The 20,743-nt window shown below is 41.6% G+C and overlaps 2 protein-coding genes across 2 annotated transcripts; one reads left to right on the forward strand and one right to left on the reverse strand.

Moving 5' to 3' along the window:
- Positions 1–4,248: 4,248 nt before the first annotated feature.
- LOC139443321 (uncharacterized) lies at positions 4,249–7,715 on the reverse strand. Its single transcript, XM_071224302.1, has 2 exons — positions 7,639–7,715; positions 4,249–6,009 (listed from the first exon to the last, which is right to left on the reverse strand). Exon 2 carries the CDS (start codon positions 5,967–5,969, stop codon positions 4,455–4,457), a length of 1,515 nt encoding a protein of 504 aa, XP_071080403.1. The 5' UTR covers positions 5,970–6,009; positions 7,639–7,715; the 3' UTR covers positions 4,249–4,454.
- A 5,793-nt stretch (positions 7,716–13,508) lies between these two features.
- LOC139443601 (mucin-3A-like) lies at positions 13,509–17,651 on the forward strand. Its single transcript, XM_071224562.1, has 2 exons — positions 13,509–15,620; positions 17,209–17,651. Exons 1-2 carry the CDS (start codon positions 13,509–13,511, stop codon positions 17,428–17,430), a joined length of 2,334 nt encoding a protein of 777 aa, XP_071080663.1. The 3' UTR covers positions 17,431–17,651.
- Positions 17,652–20,743: the final 3,092 nt, after the last annotated feature.

A 20,743-nucleotide genomic window follows, 5' to 3' on the forward strand; every position in this document is an offset into this window, starting at 1 on the left:
GAGAATGGATACATGTATTATAAATGCCATGCTTTGACTTGTTAAGGCTTAAAAAAATAAAAGAATTGGTTCTCAGACAATGACTTTTGAAAATATAGTGCGGGCGGGCGACGTTTATTTATTTAGTTTTTTTTTGGGGGGGGGGGGTTCACACTAGTATGTAACAAATAAACAGTTGTGTACAATCAACCTGGAAAGGGCCTCCCTACATAAATGAATTCCTTGATGAGTAAAATACTGGATTACAGTTTTTGACTACCATTGGACCAATATATATAATATTGAAGGACATTTTTTTTTTAAATGGAAATAAAAACGAAACATGCGGCAAACTTTAGGATGAGGCGGGGGTGCCTGAGAACCAAGACTATCATTCTTTTAGCCTGAAAGGGAATTTTTTTTTATCCCGACCAATTGCTGAATATATGCTGTATATATCTTTATAAGGAATTACGGTTATAACGAACTACAATAAGGGGTCCCTTTGAGTTCATTATAACCATAGTTTACTGTACTCTTTGTGTTCATGGGGAGAAGTTGAATGTGTTTGACTGTGAGTGTTCGATAGTGAGTGTTTACTGTGAGTGTTTGATAGTGAGTGTTTACTGTGAGTGTTTGAATATTAGTGTTTGATTGTGAGTGTTTGACTCAGTGTTTGACTGAATGTTTGATTGTGGGTGTTTGTGAGTGTTTGATTGTGAGTGTTTGATAGTGAATGTTTGATAGTGAGTGTTTGTGTATAAGTGGACCCTGGATGTTGTGGGAGACCTGATGTTCTGATGAGAGGATGGTTGTGTGTGACATTCCTTGTATATTACCCACACGGGTAGAATGATTGAGTGTAATAACTGTCCGACATTTGCACATGTCCCTTTTAGCAATTCTCCATGCTAATAGGTCAGTTGAAGCCATAATACGTCACAAAGCTTCATTGTTAAGAAAAATATGATGTCCTCCATTGTTTGTCACATCACAAAGTGATTACGTGACGTCATGGCAAACAATAGGCTGATTTCATTGGCGTTTCTCTGTAGGGTTGATATTTCATACAGTTTTCTTAATTCTCTCTCTTAAAATGTCAATAGGTGATATATATGAGAATATATAGAATAAACTACTCCAAACTCAGAATTACGGTTATCTGGCCCTCGTGAATGAGTGTTGTTAGTCACTGACAAAGGCTCGGGATTCATACCGTTTTATTCTCCAGATATACATTGGCTATATGCACGCTTCAACCTGTCACTATACATACAACATAGGTACCTCAAACTGAAGATCCGGGGTAGAATAGGTCTTCAGCAACCCATGCTGGCGACTATGCTTGTCGTACTTTAAGAGGCGACTAAGGGGATCGGGTGGTCAGCCTAGCTGACTTGGTAGATGCCTTTTATCAATCCCAATTGCGTAGATCGATGTCAATCACTGGTTTGTCTGGTCCAGACTCGATTATTTACAGACCGCCGTCATTTAGCTAGAATATTGCTGAGTGCGGCGTTAAACAACAAACTTCAACCTGTCACTTTATATCCAGCATAGTAAACTCGGGACCGCCCTCCAACTGATATGTCATTTGTCATGCATTCATTTCTGAATAAATAAAGAGCAAGTTATTTTGTGGCGTTTGATTGGTTAATTAAGCAATCGTTTTTGCATTTATTTATCCCAAATTATTTTTAGGCCACGCACACCAACAGATTACTTTTGCCTGACAAACAATAATTGTGAACTATTAAAGTGATTTCCTCAACCATGTAAACGCTAAAGGTGAAGGAGATGTGAAACACTACACTAATTAACCCAACGGAAGAATCGGCTCAGATAATTACATGTAAATTAACACTGTAATAACAGATTAAGTACATATGTGGTGTTTCAGCATCATATAACAGAAGCCTGTATTATATTACAGTGTGTTTATCGTAGTGTACGTGGGGGCACAGGAGGCCTAAGTGTTGGGGTTGTTGCAATTCCTTGAGTTGCCAGGATCTGGGAGAGGGGTATCCAGAATAACCCGATTGTGAACCTTGATCTGTCACCTCCCCTACATGTGTGTTTCACCAAAGAACCGCCTCTCTGTTCTAGTGGTTAGAGCGTCTGCCCTGAGACTGTCCAAGGCCTTGTAACGTCTGGCTGAACACTGTCCCCAAGTCCTAGTGGATAGAGCGCAGACAAAACAAACTTTATAGCCATCAATGACCATTGTACATTTAAACACATACCTCTTTGGCAATTAAATTGTGACTAGATATTGAAAATTCCTATAGAACAGGTAATCATTACACGTTTAGCTCACCTGAACAAAAAAACTTTCGGGCACACCTTGGCACAAAGTCAAAGGTAGGGGTACATTGTTCAATTATAATGTTTGCATAAACAATATCGATCACCAAATATTGCCTTTGATCTACTGTGACTTACTCCAGTTTTACATACACCTGATTCTTATACTGTCCCAGGTGAGCTACACAGCCTTGTTTGTCAGCAGTGACACAAAAAAGGAGGAAACTAGGTCAAGAACAATCACGTGTTGTTTTATTTGTTTTGTGGATATCTAATGCAATTACAAGAACTCTGTACATCCATTCAATATCAAACTACCTATTCCCGAAATTCAACAAATATCAATGCGTATGTTCGTGGGACACTCAACTCTACATTAAAGAGTGGGTCATGGATCGAACTTTACTGCCAGAAGAATCATTGTACACTTCTTGTTCAGTTGTCGAGTACCAAGCCTCGTGGCAATATGACGCACTGATATTGACTGCTTATGCTGGTATTGTTACCAAGCGACTTGCACTTGTCTGTCTGAAGGTCAAACATTCGGAACATGGAACTAAACTGCCTGGCGAAAGAAAGGGTACACAATTCTTGATGGTGGTTTAAATGAAACAACCAAGAAATGGGTTTCGGTGGTGAAGTATTGATGCGGGTATCATAGTTGTGTTCTGGACTTTATTTGCAGTGTCTCGGTGACTGTTAGCCTAGTAAAAGTTTGATAACGTTTGTAATTGTTTTTAGTTATCAAATCCAATTTTCAAGTCTATACTATCTTTTCCCCAGACAGTTTATCACCTGAAAGGTTAAATGTTTCTTCGGGTATTGACATATTAATTGAGTCTTGGAATATTGTGACTTCAAAGTTAAAGCAGATGATCAAGTGAGCTCCGATAAATACGATCTAGTACAACTCGCGACCCGTGATGATGCTTGCCGTAAAAGGTGACTATGCTTGTGAAAGGCGACTAACGGGATCGGGTGGTCAGGCTCGCAGACTTGGCATGGTATCGTATCTCAATTGCGTGGATCAGTGCTTATGATGTCAATCAATAGATTGTCTGGTCCTGACTCGATTATTTACAGGCCGCCGTCATATAGCTGAAATATTGCTGAGTGCGGCGTTAAACAACAAACAAACAACACAACTCGCATCGACGATGCCATACCGCTGGAATGACGTTCAGTGGGCACTGTGCTGTTAGTAGGGAACGTTACATGTGGTTATACATTATACAACGTGTGAAATTAAGTTCAGATTGGCGTTTGGGTATTCCAGTTGCAAAGCATTCGTACTGTCAATATTTGCGTTTACAAATATTTTTCAAATCATTTCATGTTTTTGATAAAGATGCTGTCGGGATTTTATGCACTTCGCGAGGTAAGACCTGTTGTATTACAATTTAGATTTGGATTATTGTGTAAGATCGTCTTGACTGGGCCCCGCCATTTTGCTTGAAGCAAATGCATGTGGTATGAGAGGTGGAATCTAATTGGCCAACAGGAGGGACATAGAAGGGACGTAACTCGTAATAACCACTGGTGGCGCTACGATCGAGCATAGAAATTCCAGCCTAGTTCGGCAAGGGAGGAAACTCCCTTGCCACGGGAAGTGGCCCGAAATTAGGAACAGCATGTGACCACAGGATTAAGCGGAATCCCCAAATCAGGAATTGTATGTGGACACATGACGGACATCTCCGAAACAAGGAACAGAATAAGTACACAAGATTACACCTGAGTACCTAACCATGGGGACTGTCTCCGTGGTCAAGCGTTCGTCCGGAGAGCGGAAGGTCCGGGGGTACGATCCCCGGCCGCGTCTAAATACGTTAAAAGATGGTACTTGAAGTTACCCAGTCTGGCGATGGGCATTAAGGGGCTAAAACAACAACTGGTCAGCTCGTAGTATAAGGTGTCTGAGTGGGGTATTCATCGGCATGGTATCTCAGTGGGCGAGCACTTTAATTCGGCATCAGTTCGGACTAGTACAAGCAGCTACACAAACACACACGTGCATGCACGTCTCTATATAAGTGCAACAATCTCGGTCGCGACGTTTAATCCCATTTCACCTCTCCTCACCTGGAACGGTTTGTAGACTCGGGATGACAACAGAGTCCCGAAATTAGGAAAGGTATGTGGACATATGATAAATAAGTCCCGAAACACCCCTAGCATGATGTAGGGATGTAGATGTCTGGCCTTTTGTCCGGAGACACGAGTGTCTGCAGGTTTTCCGTGTCCTCCCTGTTAAGGCCGGGCGGAACCATTTGGAAACAGGTGGAGGGGATCTGGAGCCGTCTCTGTCTGGACTCAACATCACGCAACAACATGGACATAGACTTGCCGTCCACGGTCATGCCACTACTTGACACGTTAATGTAACCCAGCTCAGACCTGTCGCCTTCTGGCTCAGTGGAGAAGAAACTGGTCTGTCTGGTTTGGGGTCTGATACTAGGGGTCTTCTGGTCAGGGAGGCGGAGTGGATCATCGACTGGGTGAAGAATGGCTGTCACCCTCTGGAGGAGTGCTCTTGCCGTCCGGTCAGACAAAGGCGTCTTCTTTGTCATGAAGGACTGGAATGTCTTCAGGATGAGCTCGTCGTAAATCGGAGTGAGCATGTCGATTTTAGGAAGTTTGAGGGGGTTAGCCGCGCGCCTTTGCTTTGTGCGTGATGATGTGTCGATGACTTGGGTTGGTTCTAGTTTGCTATGTGTTGGTTCTTTGGGCTGCACCACTGGTTGCTTGATCTCAACAGCTATAAAGTCTTCAGCACTCTGATCTACCCTTGGAAGTTGGATGTTGCAACCTTTGGTTCCAGAAACATTCTTTGAAAAATGAACTTTCCTAGAAGAACAACTATCTGGCGAGTCGGATCTGTGTGTATTACATTTGAGATCTGGTAGTCCAGTGTCACAGACTGAGAAGTGTGGTTTTTCAGGGCACCCTTGAGACCTATTAAAGCCATCCGAATCAACCCCAGATGCTTGAGAGTTCTCATCATCGTCAAAGAGATTATCACCGTTAACAAACACCGTTTCTTGAGACCTAACATCCGATCTCTCCGATATTGAGTTAAAAGGAGTAGTGGGTTGTCTCGAAAGCCAAGGACTGACAGACTGAATGGCATTCGTCTTCATTTGCTCAACTTTAAGCCCCACTTGCGACCCTAGGGCCTTGACCTGCTTGATGTCTGCGTCATGCTGACGTTTCTTCTCCCTCCGTTTGGTAAGAAACTGATGACGACTTTTCGCTGCATAAGCTTTACGCGATTGTCTCTGACCCTTATCAGGATAGTTCTCGGGGAGACAAGGAATCTTGTCCGCTTTTACAACAAAGTAGACGACCGGTAGCTGGTACGATGTTTTACTTTTGGATCCAACGAAACTAACATGGTGGTTGCTGCTTGACGTCCCTCGAGACTTTTGGAAATGGAAGCTGGACTTTGACGATTCTAATCTTCCACGAGCTGATTTCAGTTTGGATTTGTAAGTGTCGTCGTCAAGAAGAACGGGCGACTTTCCCGCCAAGACGCCACGACCTGCAGGTGTTATGTATCCTTGTCCACGGCTTGTAGGCACCTCGGGTAACATGTTCACGTCTGTGTCGCGAGGTATAGAATTTGGGTCGCCTGCCTTTGAGGTGAGCATGACATCCATGCCCTTTTCTATACACACCGTGTCCATGTTGTGTCCAGAAAGTGAACTCCGGAGATGACCATAATATCTGCAAGTACACAAAATTCGAACTTAAGGAACATTTTCTTTGTCAAATTCATACCAATAATTATTGATGAAATGTAGCATCTCCGTCTCCGAAGAAGTCATGAGCTGCTTAGTACAATTTTGGGCAACATGTTTCTTATTTGCCTCATGCATATTTGATATTGCACGAAATCACTACAGTGGATAAATTAACATAGACACATCAACCGGAACTAGTAAACTGCCGGACAGAGAGAAAGTATACACTTAAAAACTGGATTTGACCCAAAAAAGTACAAACGTTTAAAAACACGTTACTAGGCGGAAAACGGTCGCCGAAACACTGCAAACTTAAGCTTCAAAACACATCAATGATACCCTTGTCAAACTACTTTATCATTGAATAATCATTTCTTGCTTGTACTGTCCTTTGCTTGGCAATTTAGCATATATGTGTTACTCCTGAATATTAGGGTTTTATAACTGACGATGAAACCCTAACTTGAACTCAATATAACGTATCTTTTAACAAACAAAATAAGTGCCAAGAAGACCAAATGAGTATTATGATGAAACCAGCACTAAACAATAATGTCGACCTTGACCGGTTTGCTTTTTGTTGTTGTTGTTGTTGTTGTTGTTGTTGTTATACCAGTCAACCCATGAAGACCCGGGTCAGAGTTGGTCCTCAGCAACCCATGCTTGTCATAAGAGGCGACTAACAGGATCGGGTGACTTGGTTGATGCATGTCATCGTATCCTAACTGCGTAGACCGATGCTCATGATGTCAATCACTGGATTATGTGGTCCAAACTTGATTATTTACAGGCCGCCGTCATATAGCTGAGTGCGGCGTTAAACAACAAACAAATGATAACAGTCACGGCCTAGACATGTAAACATACGCTCAGTCTTCTGGTGTTTTGTCGTGCAGGTTGTTTACGTGTTACGGGATCACCTAGTGATGCCGGCGTCTCAGTCGTTGCCTGTCCTCCCAAACGTCCTTCGTGTCAAGCCTACATGTTTTAAGATTGATAATGCGATATCTCATTTCATCTCACATCAATCTCCGTGACATGGCTAGCGACTACTGGATACTCATAAGTCAGATACTGGATATCTTTCAAGAAAATATGATATCAGTATTTATGGATTATCTGTCACGAGCGAAATTAATGGTCCAGTTAACAAAATGTACGGGTTTCTATTCCTGAAATTGTTTTGAATCTCTAACACCTACACGTAACTGAACAGAATATTTGTTTATTTACCAAGTTGACAATAGATATACTCCATGTATGTTTACGAGAGTTTGTCCGTTTGTTGTTTTATGATGTACATATATGACCTGTTTATGTATATTTAACTTTACAATCTCTCTGAGTGACCGACAGCGTCGCGGCATATGTTAGTATTCAGGTAAAACTAGTTTTTCCGTTCCCGTCTGTATGTACTGCATAAATACTTATGGTTAAGATCATGTACTTTATTTATGAATATCGAGATCAAATAACAAAAAGAGACACCAGCTATCATTGGAGATTCTATTCTCACAAACCTTAAAACATGCAACAATTCAACGTACAATAAAACAACCCTGGATCAACAATGTCTACAAAACATAAGAGATAGTATATGACCTATACATACCCTAGCACCTGTCAAGTTGTTGTCGTGCCACTAAAGACACCTGTGCAGGCAGTGGTACCCTGCCGAGTGTTAGTTTGTCCACAGTGTTGCGGAAAACCTATGTCGATTACAGGTGAAGCGTTGCCAATCTCTAATCCCACTAACGCCAGCATTGTTTCACTGGAACGCTAACCCATGCCGCGATTGTTACACCTTAAGATCTTCCACCAGATTTCACCTTTACAATGATCAAAGCATTTACCTGCGTTCTGGAGCAGGTCCTTGCGCTGGCTTGTTCACATGAACGGCGTTTCCACTGACGTCTGTGTTGAATTACCGCAAACCTACACCTAGCACCGCCTAGCTACCTGCACTACGGGACAACCCAATTAAAGGGTTCGCAGTAAAACCCGTGTCTTTAAATCTGTTGCATATTAAACTTGAAGGTCAACGAGAAATTTGAACTTCTCGCTTTGCGAGATAGGTTTGAATGCGTCATAAGGTTTTGGACGTGTTCATGATAGATTGAGAGTGAGTCTATTAAAACGTGTACAGATAAGGTGTGTTGGAGACGATTGATGGGCGCTCATGAAATATTGCTTTAAACTGAAACCTATACACTTACTTGTGATTTATGTGAACGAGATTTGTAAAACTTTTGAAGTACTTGTCATGCCTTATATGTAATGTACCCTTACACGATATTTTGAAAATGTAAGCACGTTGTATCATTATGTATGAGACGTATACTTTATGCATAAGTCTCATAATATATATATAAAATAGAAGAATCAGGTGATCCTTAACATTTTTAGTAGTATATTTCGGCATATTGGTTGTTGTTTAACACCACACTCAGCAATATTCCAGCTGTATGACGGCGGTCTGTAAGTAATGGAGTCTGGACCAAACAATCCAGTGATTGACATCATGAGCGTCGATCCACGCAATTGGGATCGATGACATGCATCAACCAAGTCAGCGAGCCTGACCACCCGATCCCGTTAGTCGCCTTTTACGACAAGCATAGTCGCCTTTAACGGCAAGCATGGGTTGCTGAAGACCTAATTTCCCCCGGATCTTCACGGGTCATTTCGGCATGTATTTACATATTCACCCGAGATTGACGGTGCCACGGGTTGGGCAAGGTACGTTCACCTTTTCACGAACACCTGGCATCATCAAACAAACAAATAAACATTATTTGATATTAATTCATAAACACATGCTCATGATATAGGAATCGTATCTTGTCATCTTCGGTATTTCTTGATTTTATGATGATGATGGTGATGATGATACTGTGAAAGTATGATATTGATCAGTAGTCATAGGAGTCACTGGTTTTGTTTGTTTGTTGTTTAACGCCGAACTCAGTAATAGTCCAACAATGTGATAACGGTCTGGACCGGACAATCCAGTGATTGACATTATGAGTATCGATCTACGCACCTGGGATACGATGACATGCATCACCAAGTCAGCGAGCCTGACCACCCGATCCCGTTAGTCGCCTCTGAAGACAAGCATGGGTTTCCGAAGTAACCCGGATCTTCACCTAATGGAGAAGGGACAAGAGGTATCCCTGAAACGTTGTTACTGTAAATACAGTCTTGACTGTCATGTATGTCAGTCGAACACTGTTATTAATTAAGAAGATATTATTCTATATAAATCAGTTCTTCACGGTATCACGACCAATATCATTATGGGACCGAAAGTTTAATTCTCCGAATGTAATAAGGATTATGTTATACATTGGCAGTGACGTACGTCACGCACTTCATAATAGCCGCCGTTTTAGGGTGGCTTGTCGACAGTCATGTGTGTCCGCGTAATCAGTGCAACCTTTTTATCAGATGGATGAAGGCACGGAAGTCTCCGGGGTATAGCTGCTGTAGTTAATTAGCCCCGACATGAAAACACACACAGACTGGCTCAGATCCAGCCAGACTTGCTGTGTGCTGGTCCAGTCATAACCGGCTATGATCTATGGCACGAGCTCACGCGAGAAACTCTGCATCAATGCTGGGCAGTAAAGAGGCTGATTGTTATGCCTCGTCATGAGAACGATGTAGTTTCACTTTATTGGGTATATACAATACCGACATATTAATTATTCAGGTAATCAGTGGACATTCCCACATATAGATTTAATATCATTATGGCAACTGATTTAAACAAGCTACTTCTCAACCAATACTGAATTAGTGTAAAAAGTGCGGAAAAAACAGTTAACGGACTCTTAGAAGCAGGTGGACAGTCACACGCGCTGAAGTGGTTTACTGTTGGAATAAATCATTTTTCATAACAGTAACTATTGAACTAAGTTTACACCCGACATTGTCACTCGAGAGCTTCTGAAGGACAAGTTATGTAGGTTAACATTAACTGTAGGTGAGTGGGCAATGCTCATCAATATGATGATCGGGTTATATCAGACTGCAAGGGAACACTGATGACCATTCACATATATAATCGGACTGAATGGTCTGACTGTATGGAGACATTGGTGAATATTGCTACAGATAATCAGACACTGGTCTGACTGCACGAAGACACTGTTGAATATCACCTGCAGATAATCAGACTCTACGGTCTGACTACACGAAGACACTGTTGAATATCACCTGCAGATAATCAGACTCTACGGTCTGACTACACGAAGACACTGTTGAATATTACCTGCAGATAATCAGACACTGGTCTGACTGCACGAAGAAACTATTGAATATCACCTGCAGAAAATCAGACTACTCTACGGTCTGACTGCACGAAGACACTGTTGAATATTACCTGCAGATAATCAGACTCTGGTCTAACTGCACAAAGACACTATTGAATATTACCTGCAGATAATCAGACTCTACGGTCTGACTACATAAAGACACTGCTGCATTTTTCCTGCGATGAATATGTGTGAAAACGTGTTCACATTTTGCAAAACGGCGATTGCTTCCGAGCTACAAAGGGTTAATCGCTGGATGTTTCATGTGCCCCTGTCTAGGCAGGCCGTCCACACGTCTACAGTCCTTGTGCAGTAATTAGAACACATTTAATTTCGGATTATTTTTTCTCTAAAATGTCGTCTTTGATGTTATTCAAAAAAACACTGACAGTCGTGAAGAAAGCTGTCTGCGTTGTCGTCCACGGTCAACCTACTTCACAGAAACAACCCAGGAACAGGTGATGCGTGGGTATACTGTCCTCAATATCAGGACAACTCACACATAGTCAGGGCCAATCCATGTTGCTCTTCAATACCAGCGGCGTCGATAAACAGGTGTGATGATATACTAGTGTGACCGTGACTACATACAACAGCGGATGTATTGGAACACCAGGATCTGGAGCAGTACCTTGATGCCATCGGCGTCCTTTGTTTGTCTCTGTGATGCAAGCGTGGGAGACGGAACGTAGGACGTAGTAGCATGATACATCAGTGTTGACTGTCAACAGAAGGAACAGTATAGCGCTGAGGACAATAACTCAATGGGGAAGTTTGGTCTGGTTCCGTTGGCATGTGAGTACCAATAGTACATTTTTATACCATCCACGACCATTCCGCGTTCGAGCCTCTGCGTGAGGAACATAAAGGCTTTGGTTTCGGGGGCGGCGGGGAGTGGTATAAGTAGTCTGAAAACGATTTTGGTATAGGCGAAAATTATATGTCGTGGTATCTGATGTATCAAGTAATAAGTCGGCATGGGCTTGTTTTTCTCCTTCAGTCAATAGAAATAAATCACATATTTATTAACTAAATAGTTCCACTGGCACTTTAAGAATGGAGGATGGTAATATTCGTGGAGGTAGTTGGAGGCGAATAAAAATGAATTCTATGTTCCGTGAATTTGAAATGTCCACAAGGAGCATGTTATGTTGCCTGTGGCATTGGATAGGAAATGTTTACACGTGGCGGGTCTGTTACAAGAAATTAATCATTCTGTGTTGATTCCTATCCCTGATAGAGACTGGACACTCTAGGCTATGTGTCAATATTTACCACCGTTGTTGACAAGTACTGGTGGAGGATGTTGGGGTTATATTATTATGGTAACAACCTTCAGTCAGAGTTAGTTTCAAGGTACATCTCACTTTACTTACACAGCATCTGTTCCTGTTGTCTACATACGAACTGTTGGGGTATATCTACAGCACGTGACCGCGAAGTGAGATCAGTGAGTCAACCAGAAGCTACCCGTGACATGACTTAAGGCTAAATAATTTAATTTTTAGATTTCCAGTACAATATATATTTTGTTACATATTTTTACAACCTGAAAAATCTTTGTAAATTAACTGTCGATTGATATGAAGAATATATGTTTGGTTGGACATAGGGTGTATTTCGTCAAGTGGGGGAACACATTCAGTGATGTGTTTCGTCTGAAGGTACTTTGGAACAAAACAATTATGCGAGGTGAGGCGTCCGGTAGTGATGCGTGGGGAATAAGATCTATGAAATGATCTTATTACATGACGAATGGTCATGTTTACACATTCTTGTAGTGTCTAGCCAAGCATTTCGTTACAGTATATAAATATAACTAGTTCTTTGACATCATCCGTGTTTGTAGATGACCCAAGCATGTTAAATGTACATGCTTTTGTCTTTGGGAGACATGTAGAAGAATACTTACTCGTATGTATGTATCTAACTCGAAGTGATTCGTACCTTGCACAAGCCTAAATAAAATAGTACTCATCTTCAATAATTATGCCCTTCATTGCAAAACTCGTTTTCTCGGCATTCTCGTTTAATAGTTTGTTTGTTTGTTGTTTAACGCAGCACTCAGCAATATCCCAGCTATATGACGGCGGTCTGTAAATAATCGAGTCTGAACCATGCTTACCGTGAGAGGCGACTAACGGGATCAGAAGGTCAGGTTCGCTGACTTGGTTGATGCATATCATCGTATCCCAAATGCGTGATCCGATGCTCATGATGTCGGCGGTCTGTAAGTAATCGAGTCTGGACCAAACAATCCAGTCGTTGACATCATGAGCGTCGATCTACGCACTTGGGATACGATGACATGCATCAACCGAGTCAGCAAGCCTGACCACCCGATCCCGTTAGTCGCCTTTTACGACAAGCATAGTCGCCCTTTACTGAAAGCATGGGTTGCTGAAAACCTATTGTACCCCGGATCTTCACGGGTCGTTAATAGTAAAATAATAGTGCAAATTTTGTTTTGATCCTATTTAGTGAGATATAATCGAAAGTCTTTTAATTAGTAGATTACATACAATTCGTCTCTGATTCAAATGGTATCAATGACTCTGTGTCAGGTTAACGTTATTGTGCCACCGAATCTGGTGCACACTCGTATACACCGCGATGTCTACCAGTTACTTTCCAGAGTTTAAAGACAAGCAAGCTTACTATTAGTAGGGCTGTTTCCCTACCCCTACACAGTATCATGTGAGGGACCCGTCCCTGCCAACAAGTATGTTTGAGTGAAAATTGTAATCCGAATGTATTATCAGTACCTAGCTTCGGTCATGGGAGCCGTGTCTATGTACACCTATCGGAGGGCTAAACAAAGTAGGTGATCTAGACTACCAGTTTCGGTTGCTGAGTGGGTTAGATTGCTGAATTTGTGTTCTGGCGATTAGTAGCCTCACCCCGAGAGTGTGGGTTCGAATCCCGGAAGGGCCTCCAATAAAAATAGTGCTAGAATTTGTACTTTACCAAGAAAATATAATCCCAGATATAACATGTTATGTTTGACCACTTTCCCTTAATTTGACATATTTCTTGAGAAATATATATTGAGTGCGAAGTGAAAAACACCATCCTGGCGACCTGAAATACACTATCCTGACGCTATCTATGAAGTTTCATGTGGTTTGTTTCTGCACATGATTCTCTACGTTTGTACTCAATGATGTGTGGAAAAGTTAATTCTTCCCTCTTAGTTTCAGCCTCGTCAAGGCCGGTCTGGCACGCAGCGTGGGTGCTGCTTGTCGTGCAGGTATATGGGGCACCCACCAGCTCAACGCTCGACACCAACTCTACTCTCATCAACCAGACCCAAACAGGTCAGGACCAACCTGTGTTAGATTCTACATTCAGCAGCCAGGCCCAAACAAGTCAGGACCAACCTGTGTTAGATTCTACATTCAGCAGCCAGGCCCAAACAAGTCAGGGCCAACCTGTGTTAGATTCTACATTCAGCAGCCAGGCCCAAACAAGTCAGGGCCAACCTGTGTTAGATTCTACATTCAGCAGCCAGGCCCAAACAAGTCAGGACCAACTTGTGTTAGATTCTACATTCAGCAGCGAGGTCCAAACAAGTCAGGACCAACCTGTGTTAGATTCTACATTCAGCAGCCAGGCCCAAACAAGTCAGGACCAACTTGTGTTAGATTCTACATTCAGCAGCCAGGCCCAAACAAGTCAGGACCAACCTGTGTTACATTCTACATTCAGCAGCCAGGCCCAAACAAGTCAGGACCAACCTGTGTTAGATTCTACATTGATCAGCCAGACTCAGACAAGTCAGGATGATCCTTTGTCAGATTCTACATTGGTCACCAAGACAGAGACACCCCACGAGCAACTTATGTCTGATTTTCCAACATCACCTGCAGGGACGGACCTCCAGACATCAGTCATAAATACTGATTCCCCAACTGCTCCGTTATCAAGCATACTGTCACCGACAGGCAACGGTATCATAGCACCATCAAGCACGACACAAAATGAAAGTCTGACATTCAAATCTGACTCTGTTATAAATGCCAACCAAATGCAGCCATTAGACAAACAGTCTGATTTTACCGAAATATTAGCAAATAAAACTCATGTCCCTGATCCATCTCGAACTTGGGTAGAGTCAAGCAGCTCCTCACTATCTCTCAATGATTACATCCTGCAGCTGTTTGATCCTGACGCCTCGTACAGAAAGTGCACGGACGTCGTTAGCAGTTGGTATGACGCTTGGAGAAAGGCCAGACTAAGATCTACCCAGCATCCCGAAATACACTCTTCAAGCCCCGGATGCTATTCTGATTCAATGTCAAACATTGGCTGCGTAAGTGAAGCTCCTACCGAACACTTCACTCAGATTGAGCCAAGTGCGAGCTTCCGGTTCCGGTCTGATCCTAATGAACTTTCAAGCCTTGACTCGACTGAAACGGGCGAGGTCATGTCCTACACCAGTGATGCTAGCCTTCCTTTCAGCCCAGAACTAATTATGCCTGAAACAACAGCGTCCGAAACCATGAACTCTTCGTCTGCAGTTGATAGTGTCATCGTTTCATCAGTGAATTATACATCGTCTGCTACTGACAATGCAACTGTAGAATTCGTTTCAGAAATGTACAACATGTCATCGTCGTTTGTACCAGACACTGTACATTCTAGGTTCTCGGAGACGCCAGTATCGACACTGACGACTAACGATATGGACTGCACAGACTGCATCACACCATCTTCTGTAACATTATCTCGGAGTACTCCAAACAAAACAAGCATATTTCAAGGTCCTCAGCAAACAACGCCCTTAAATATATCTTTGGTAGTTTCAACAGGAACTATGAACGTAGAACCAGATTTGCAATCGAGTACGTCTGAAGTCCCGACAATGATTGTTTATTACAATTTCTCAGGGTCTATAGTTTTCTGTGAAACTACAATACCACCTAAAGTGCATGTCTCTAGCAGTTCAGAGATTCTACAGTCATTGTCAGACTCTACCAAGTCTCTGTCATCTGCGACAACTGTCACAGAAGGTACTGGGAACAATGTTGGAGGTGAGGGAACAATAACAGACGACACGACCCCGAAGATAGGATCCCCTGCAGGGGGAGCCACGGCTGTAGCAGACGGATCCATCGGGTCCACCTCATCTGCATCTGGCACTGGAAGCGGGGGAATTTCTGGCACTACAGGAGGACTGGGGCCCGGAAGGACGGAGTCGGGGGGAACAGGGACAGGGACGTCACTAGAAGTCCAAGTCCTCAGAACAACACCACAGCCGACCACTAGAAAAAAAGTAAGCCGGTCAAAATTTCACTGAAAACAGTACTTTACAGTCTGGGTAATTCATGTTCCGACATATAAATATATCTTTTCCGATACATACCCATTTCTTTTTCAAATCGATTAGGGGGTATTCCCCCTTTTTTATATTATCACACCATATAAACACTTCCACTGAAACTGATTCAGGTGAGCTGCTGACAGGAGGGTATGGTCGTTTCCGAAACAATTCTAAAAGATCTTTCCAGATATTGTTTGAAATGTCAAATGAATCCATTAGTTGCCTTAATTCTCTAGTTCATAAGTATCCTCCACTTTGCTGACCTAACAGCTTCCTGTTAGGTGCTCAGAAGTTTTTTTTATCAAGGTTCAAAGAATTTTATGGTAGACATGAGAAGGACATTTCCAAATTCGACTCATCTGTGACAAAAACGATGTCTGATTCAATTCCTTATTTTGACTTGTACCAGATGTTCCAGTGTATGTTCAGTAAACAATTGACTTGCCTTTGTATGCGTTTGTGACGGAATAGTTGCAATCGTACAATCGACTCTGCTTTTAGCAGAGATTTCGTAATATGGAAAGGGTTTATTATGATTATGATTATGAAAAGGGCTATATCGATTATATTTAACAGCTTCCTTCCTCGCCATAAATAGAATCATATCTAGGCCTAAAAGTTGTCATATAATTAGTATTGCATCAATATCAGCCAAATGCATAATATGACAGAGGCAGAGATTGACGCCCCCATATGTGTAGTGGGGCCATGGCTGATAATAACATTGTGAAAAACAACAGGCCCGATTTGTGAAAGCCTTATTTACGCGAGTGTTAGTCATATTCTGCCTGTATTATTTCTAAATGTAAAATATTAATCTTTAGAAGAGATGATAATTATTCTATAGTTAACATTACATATAAGATTTCGAAGCAAATGCAGTAAAAACATCTACTATTTTAGTTCACTTGAACTTTCAATTCAAGTGAGCTTATGGCGTGAGGTATTTCCATCGTCCGTCCGTCTGCCCGTTTATATTCCCATCTGAAACCACATGGCTAATGAAACTTTGCAAGAATGGTCCCAGCAATGGTGTCTCTCACGACAGCTATGCAATTTTTGCTTAATATTCAACCATTTCGGCATGTATATATCATTATGAAATTTGATATGCAGCAAGTATGTTGTGTGCACAGCGACATATTGTAAGTTTGTGTCGCATTTTGAATTCTATCTAAATCTTTACATTATTTTTGTCTTCCCATCCCTCAATATCCTGTATAGCTTATTATGCGACAGTTCCTCCGAAACCTAATAGTTAATTAAGCTGAAATTTGTTGTTTGCTGATCACAGCATTTATGTTTCTTAAATAACTCACAGAATTCACATCCGATTTCAAACATGGTCGCAAGGTCAGCCATATTTGAAATGTTATTTTTGCCGTTCATGTGTGTCAAAAAGAAAATAGCCTTGCTGTTTTACTGTTACTTAATTTTGAATATGCTGTGTTTATCCTTTCCGTATGACCTAATTTTTCGATTATTCCCGAACATTTTGGTGAGCCTGTATTTGTCACTTTCTGACACGTTTCCATTTCAGTCGAACAATGTGTCCCGGTCGGTGGTGATTGGCCTTGTGTGTGGGGTGGCCTTCTGTGTCGGCTTCCTGGTCATGTGTCTGTGCTTCTTTAAGTTCTGCTGCAACGGCCCCAGCATCTCCCCCCAGCTGTACAACTACAAGCCCCATTACCCCAACGACCCCCAGCTCGCCCCCTCACCCCCCACCACACACAGGGCGAAGAAGATATTTGTTGCCGATTGATCCTTGGAAATTCAATAAAAACAACAAAAGCCCACATTGAAGACAATGATAAGAAGATTCACTTGCAAGAGAGTGAGTGTATAGGGTTCTACTCCATAACCGAGTCTGGACTAGACAAACCAGTGGTTGATAGTGTGAGCATCGTTCCATGCCATCGGTGTTGAAGGCCACTCATTCTAGTTAAATCGTCTACGATGATCACCTGTATCAACATATTATGACCTGACTTGATAGCAGTGAGGATAATACAAATGAGAGTTCGTGTCTCAAGCGTATATCCTACTGCATACAACATGGAACGGAGTGAAACCCGTGAGGATCCGGGGTAGAATAGGCCTGCAGCAACCCATGCTTGCCGTGAGAGGCGACTAACGGGATCGGTAGTCAGGTTCGCTGACTTGGTTGATGCATATCATCGTATCCCAAATGCGTGATCCGATGCTCATGATGTCGGCGGTCTGTAAATAATCTTGTCTGGACCAAATAATCCAGTCACTGACATCATGAGCATCGATCTACGCACTTGGGATACGATAACATGCATCAACCAAGTCAGCGAGCCTGACCACCCGATCCCGTTATTCGCCTCTTACAAGCATAGTCGCCTCTTACAGCAAGCATGGGCTGCTGAAGACCTATTCTAACCCGGATCTTAACTATATATTTTATTGTCATTAGGATGGATGACCGCCATTGCGAAGCGACCTTTTAGGGCATGTGGGTAGCATTTTACAGGTCGTGTCATGAAGGCCACGTTGCGATACTAATCAATGGAGATTCAGTTTAAGGAGGTATCATGGAATTATATCTCTTCATAGACGTGTTTTATGGTAATCATTAATGGCGAGATTGGTGTGTATAATTTAGGTACGTCTGGTGACCAATCAAGTTGCGTTTGTACGATATATGAGTGCGTGAGTTGGGCTTGACCATGTTCCAGATTCCGGTTATATCGCGGCTGTCAGGGTAATATGGGAAAACCATCCTAAGAGAATCAGACAGCCGACGTTAACCACGATGGTAATACCTACGAGTGAAGGAAGGTCTGGTTCCTGACAAAAGATCTTACTCGGGGCGAATCTTGGATTCAACCCATGACCATCAAATCTGTCATCCTGGCACCAATTCTGTACAGCGATTTCTATCGCCTTTAGCGACTGGGCCACCCGTTCCCCCAAATCTGGACTCAAACATACCCGGACTGCAAACTGGCACTAGTTCAGTTTAAGTAAGAATTGACTTTCACTTTGCGTGAGTTCACTGGAGTATGAACCTTCATAGAGTATGGGCCAGACTGTATGAACGTCGGAGCATAATTAACCTTTGCTAGAAGTTAATATTTTACCACGTTTCAAGATTATTTTGTTAATCAAGCAGATTGTGTTAAGAATCTGAATTCAATACACTATTGTTGACTTGCACATATAGTTGTTGATGACCGGAAGGGCGTGCAACCATCAATTCTCCGTTACCTTGCTCCTTGATTGTACAGTTATATTCTTCCTATTCTGATACCATTAGATGTCATGTTTATACAAGTCTTCATCGAAGAAGATATGTCGTCGTCTTGTCATTGAAGCAAGTATCACTGTAAATAAAGTTATGTTTGTGAGCGCCCAATGTACTTTATTATGTTAATGGTCTTGAGCGATGCGACTGCGCATCTACAAAGTTAGTCCAGCTATGTGACAACGTTAGTCCAGCTATATGACGGCAATCTGAAAATAACCGATTCTGGACAAGACACTCTGGTGATTGACATCATGAGAATCTATCTACTCCATTAGGATACAATGACATGCATCAACCACGCCATCGAACCTGACAACCCGATCGCCTAACAGCCATGGGTTGCAAATGAGCAATTCTGGCCTAGATCTTCAGGGTTTTTAAAGAGAGTTAAATGGGACATTCAGACTAATCCATACAACGCCAGATTTGTTGGATTATAATCAAATCTAGATCAGGCGTCCAGTGACTAAAAGTGTAAGTACCGATCCGCGACACTGAAACAGGATGAACCCTTTCAACCAGATCCCTGTTACATGACCCTTTAAAGACCGAGAACGGTGGAATTTGCTTCAAGTTGTTACTAATAGTTTATCAAAATGTAAGTGACAGGCAGACATGAGATTTGGAATCTACTGATAAGGGCGAGGGGTCTATGATGGCTGGAATGACCTGTTTGTTTATACACAGTGGGTGCTTGCTTCTGCTGCCCCGTCTCCCAATCTCAAGCCTCTCTCCACTGTCTGCAGTTAGCCTTTCTCCTTGTTTTGAAGAATAAGTCCATGGGTGTTAAGTTGTTCTATCCTTATAATAGGCAAATCTAGATAAGTGGTCAATCTGAGGATGTCTTTTATTTATATAATCTTGAAATTAGTATTTAAATGATTGATTGTTGCCTTAGAGACTTGTGCAAGTCTATTTCTCTAGTCCGCTTGCCACTTTGGTATAGAAAAAAGGAAAAACTCACTAGACACTTTGACCAATTTATACACTTTATAAACTATATACGCTTTGTACAATTTATACAGTTTAGAAAATATATACACTTTATACACTATATACACTTTATATACTTTATACATTACATACAATTTACACACTTTATACATTGTAAATATATACATTACATACAATTTACACACTTTATACATTGTAAATATATACATTACATACAATTTACACACTTTATACATTGTATTTATATACATTATATACAATTATACACTTTATACATTGTAAACATGTCATTATGTAGCCGAGTCAGTATCGTGTAGTCAATCACCAACAGTCAATATGTACTCTCACATAATTCTACATAATAATAGATAGCAGGAGAAGGTTTAACAAGTACTTCATTACTAGTTTGATATAACTGATCTTGGTACATACAAATGTATTACGTTTACTGTTCAGAGTGATGTTTATATACGAATGATCAATTGTGCCAAGGTATTCAGCATGAAAACAGTAATATTATTTACCACTGCTCAAAGGAAACACCTCTTCAACACAAAATATGTTGGTTGTACAGTTCATGTTCTCTATGAATAATCATACATAAATATAAATATTTGCAAGTCACTGGAAATATTCAGCAAAACTACAATGAACATTCTTCAAAGAAAAAGTACTACAATAAATTAAAATTGTTTGTTAACCCAGCTTTATACTGGAAATAAGTATACAATAGTACCGGTAAATAAATATTGTTATGTCAGCATTATAATGAACAGTGTCTCAAAGTAGCATCTAGGATTCTGACAATATACATTTGTCATTGCAAATAACTACTTATACACTAAAT

Source organism: Haliotis cracherodii, unplaced genomic scaffold (genome assembly GCF_022045235.1).
Source record: "Haliotis cracherodii isolate W230 unplaced genomic scaffold, xgHalCrac1.p SCAF_5, whole genome shotgun sequence".
Classification (NCBI taxonomy): domain Eukaryota; kingdom Metazoa; phylum Mollusca; class Gastropoda; order Lepetellida; family Haliotidae; genus Haliotis; species Haliotis cracherodii.

Excerpts from the sequence above, each read along its gene's own strand:
- LOC139443601 (XM_071224562.1), top strand. The coding sequence starts at position 13,509 with ATGTGTGGAAAAGTTAATTCTTCCCTCTTAGTTTCAGCCTCGTCAAGG. Across the intron at positions 15,621-17,208 it reads AGCCGACCACTAGAAAAAAA|TCGAACAATGTGTCCCGGTC; the intron begins GTAAGCCGGTCA and ends TTTCCATTTCAG.
- LOC139443321 (XM_071224302.1), bottom strand. The coding sequence starts at position 5,969 with ATGGACACGGTGTGTATAGAAAAGGGCATGGATGTCATGCTCACCTCA.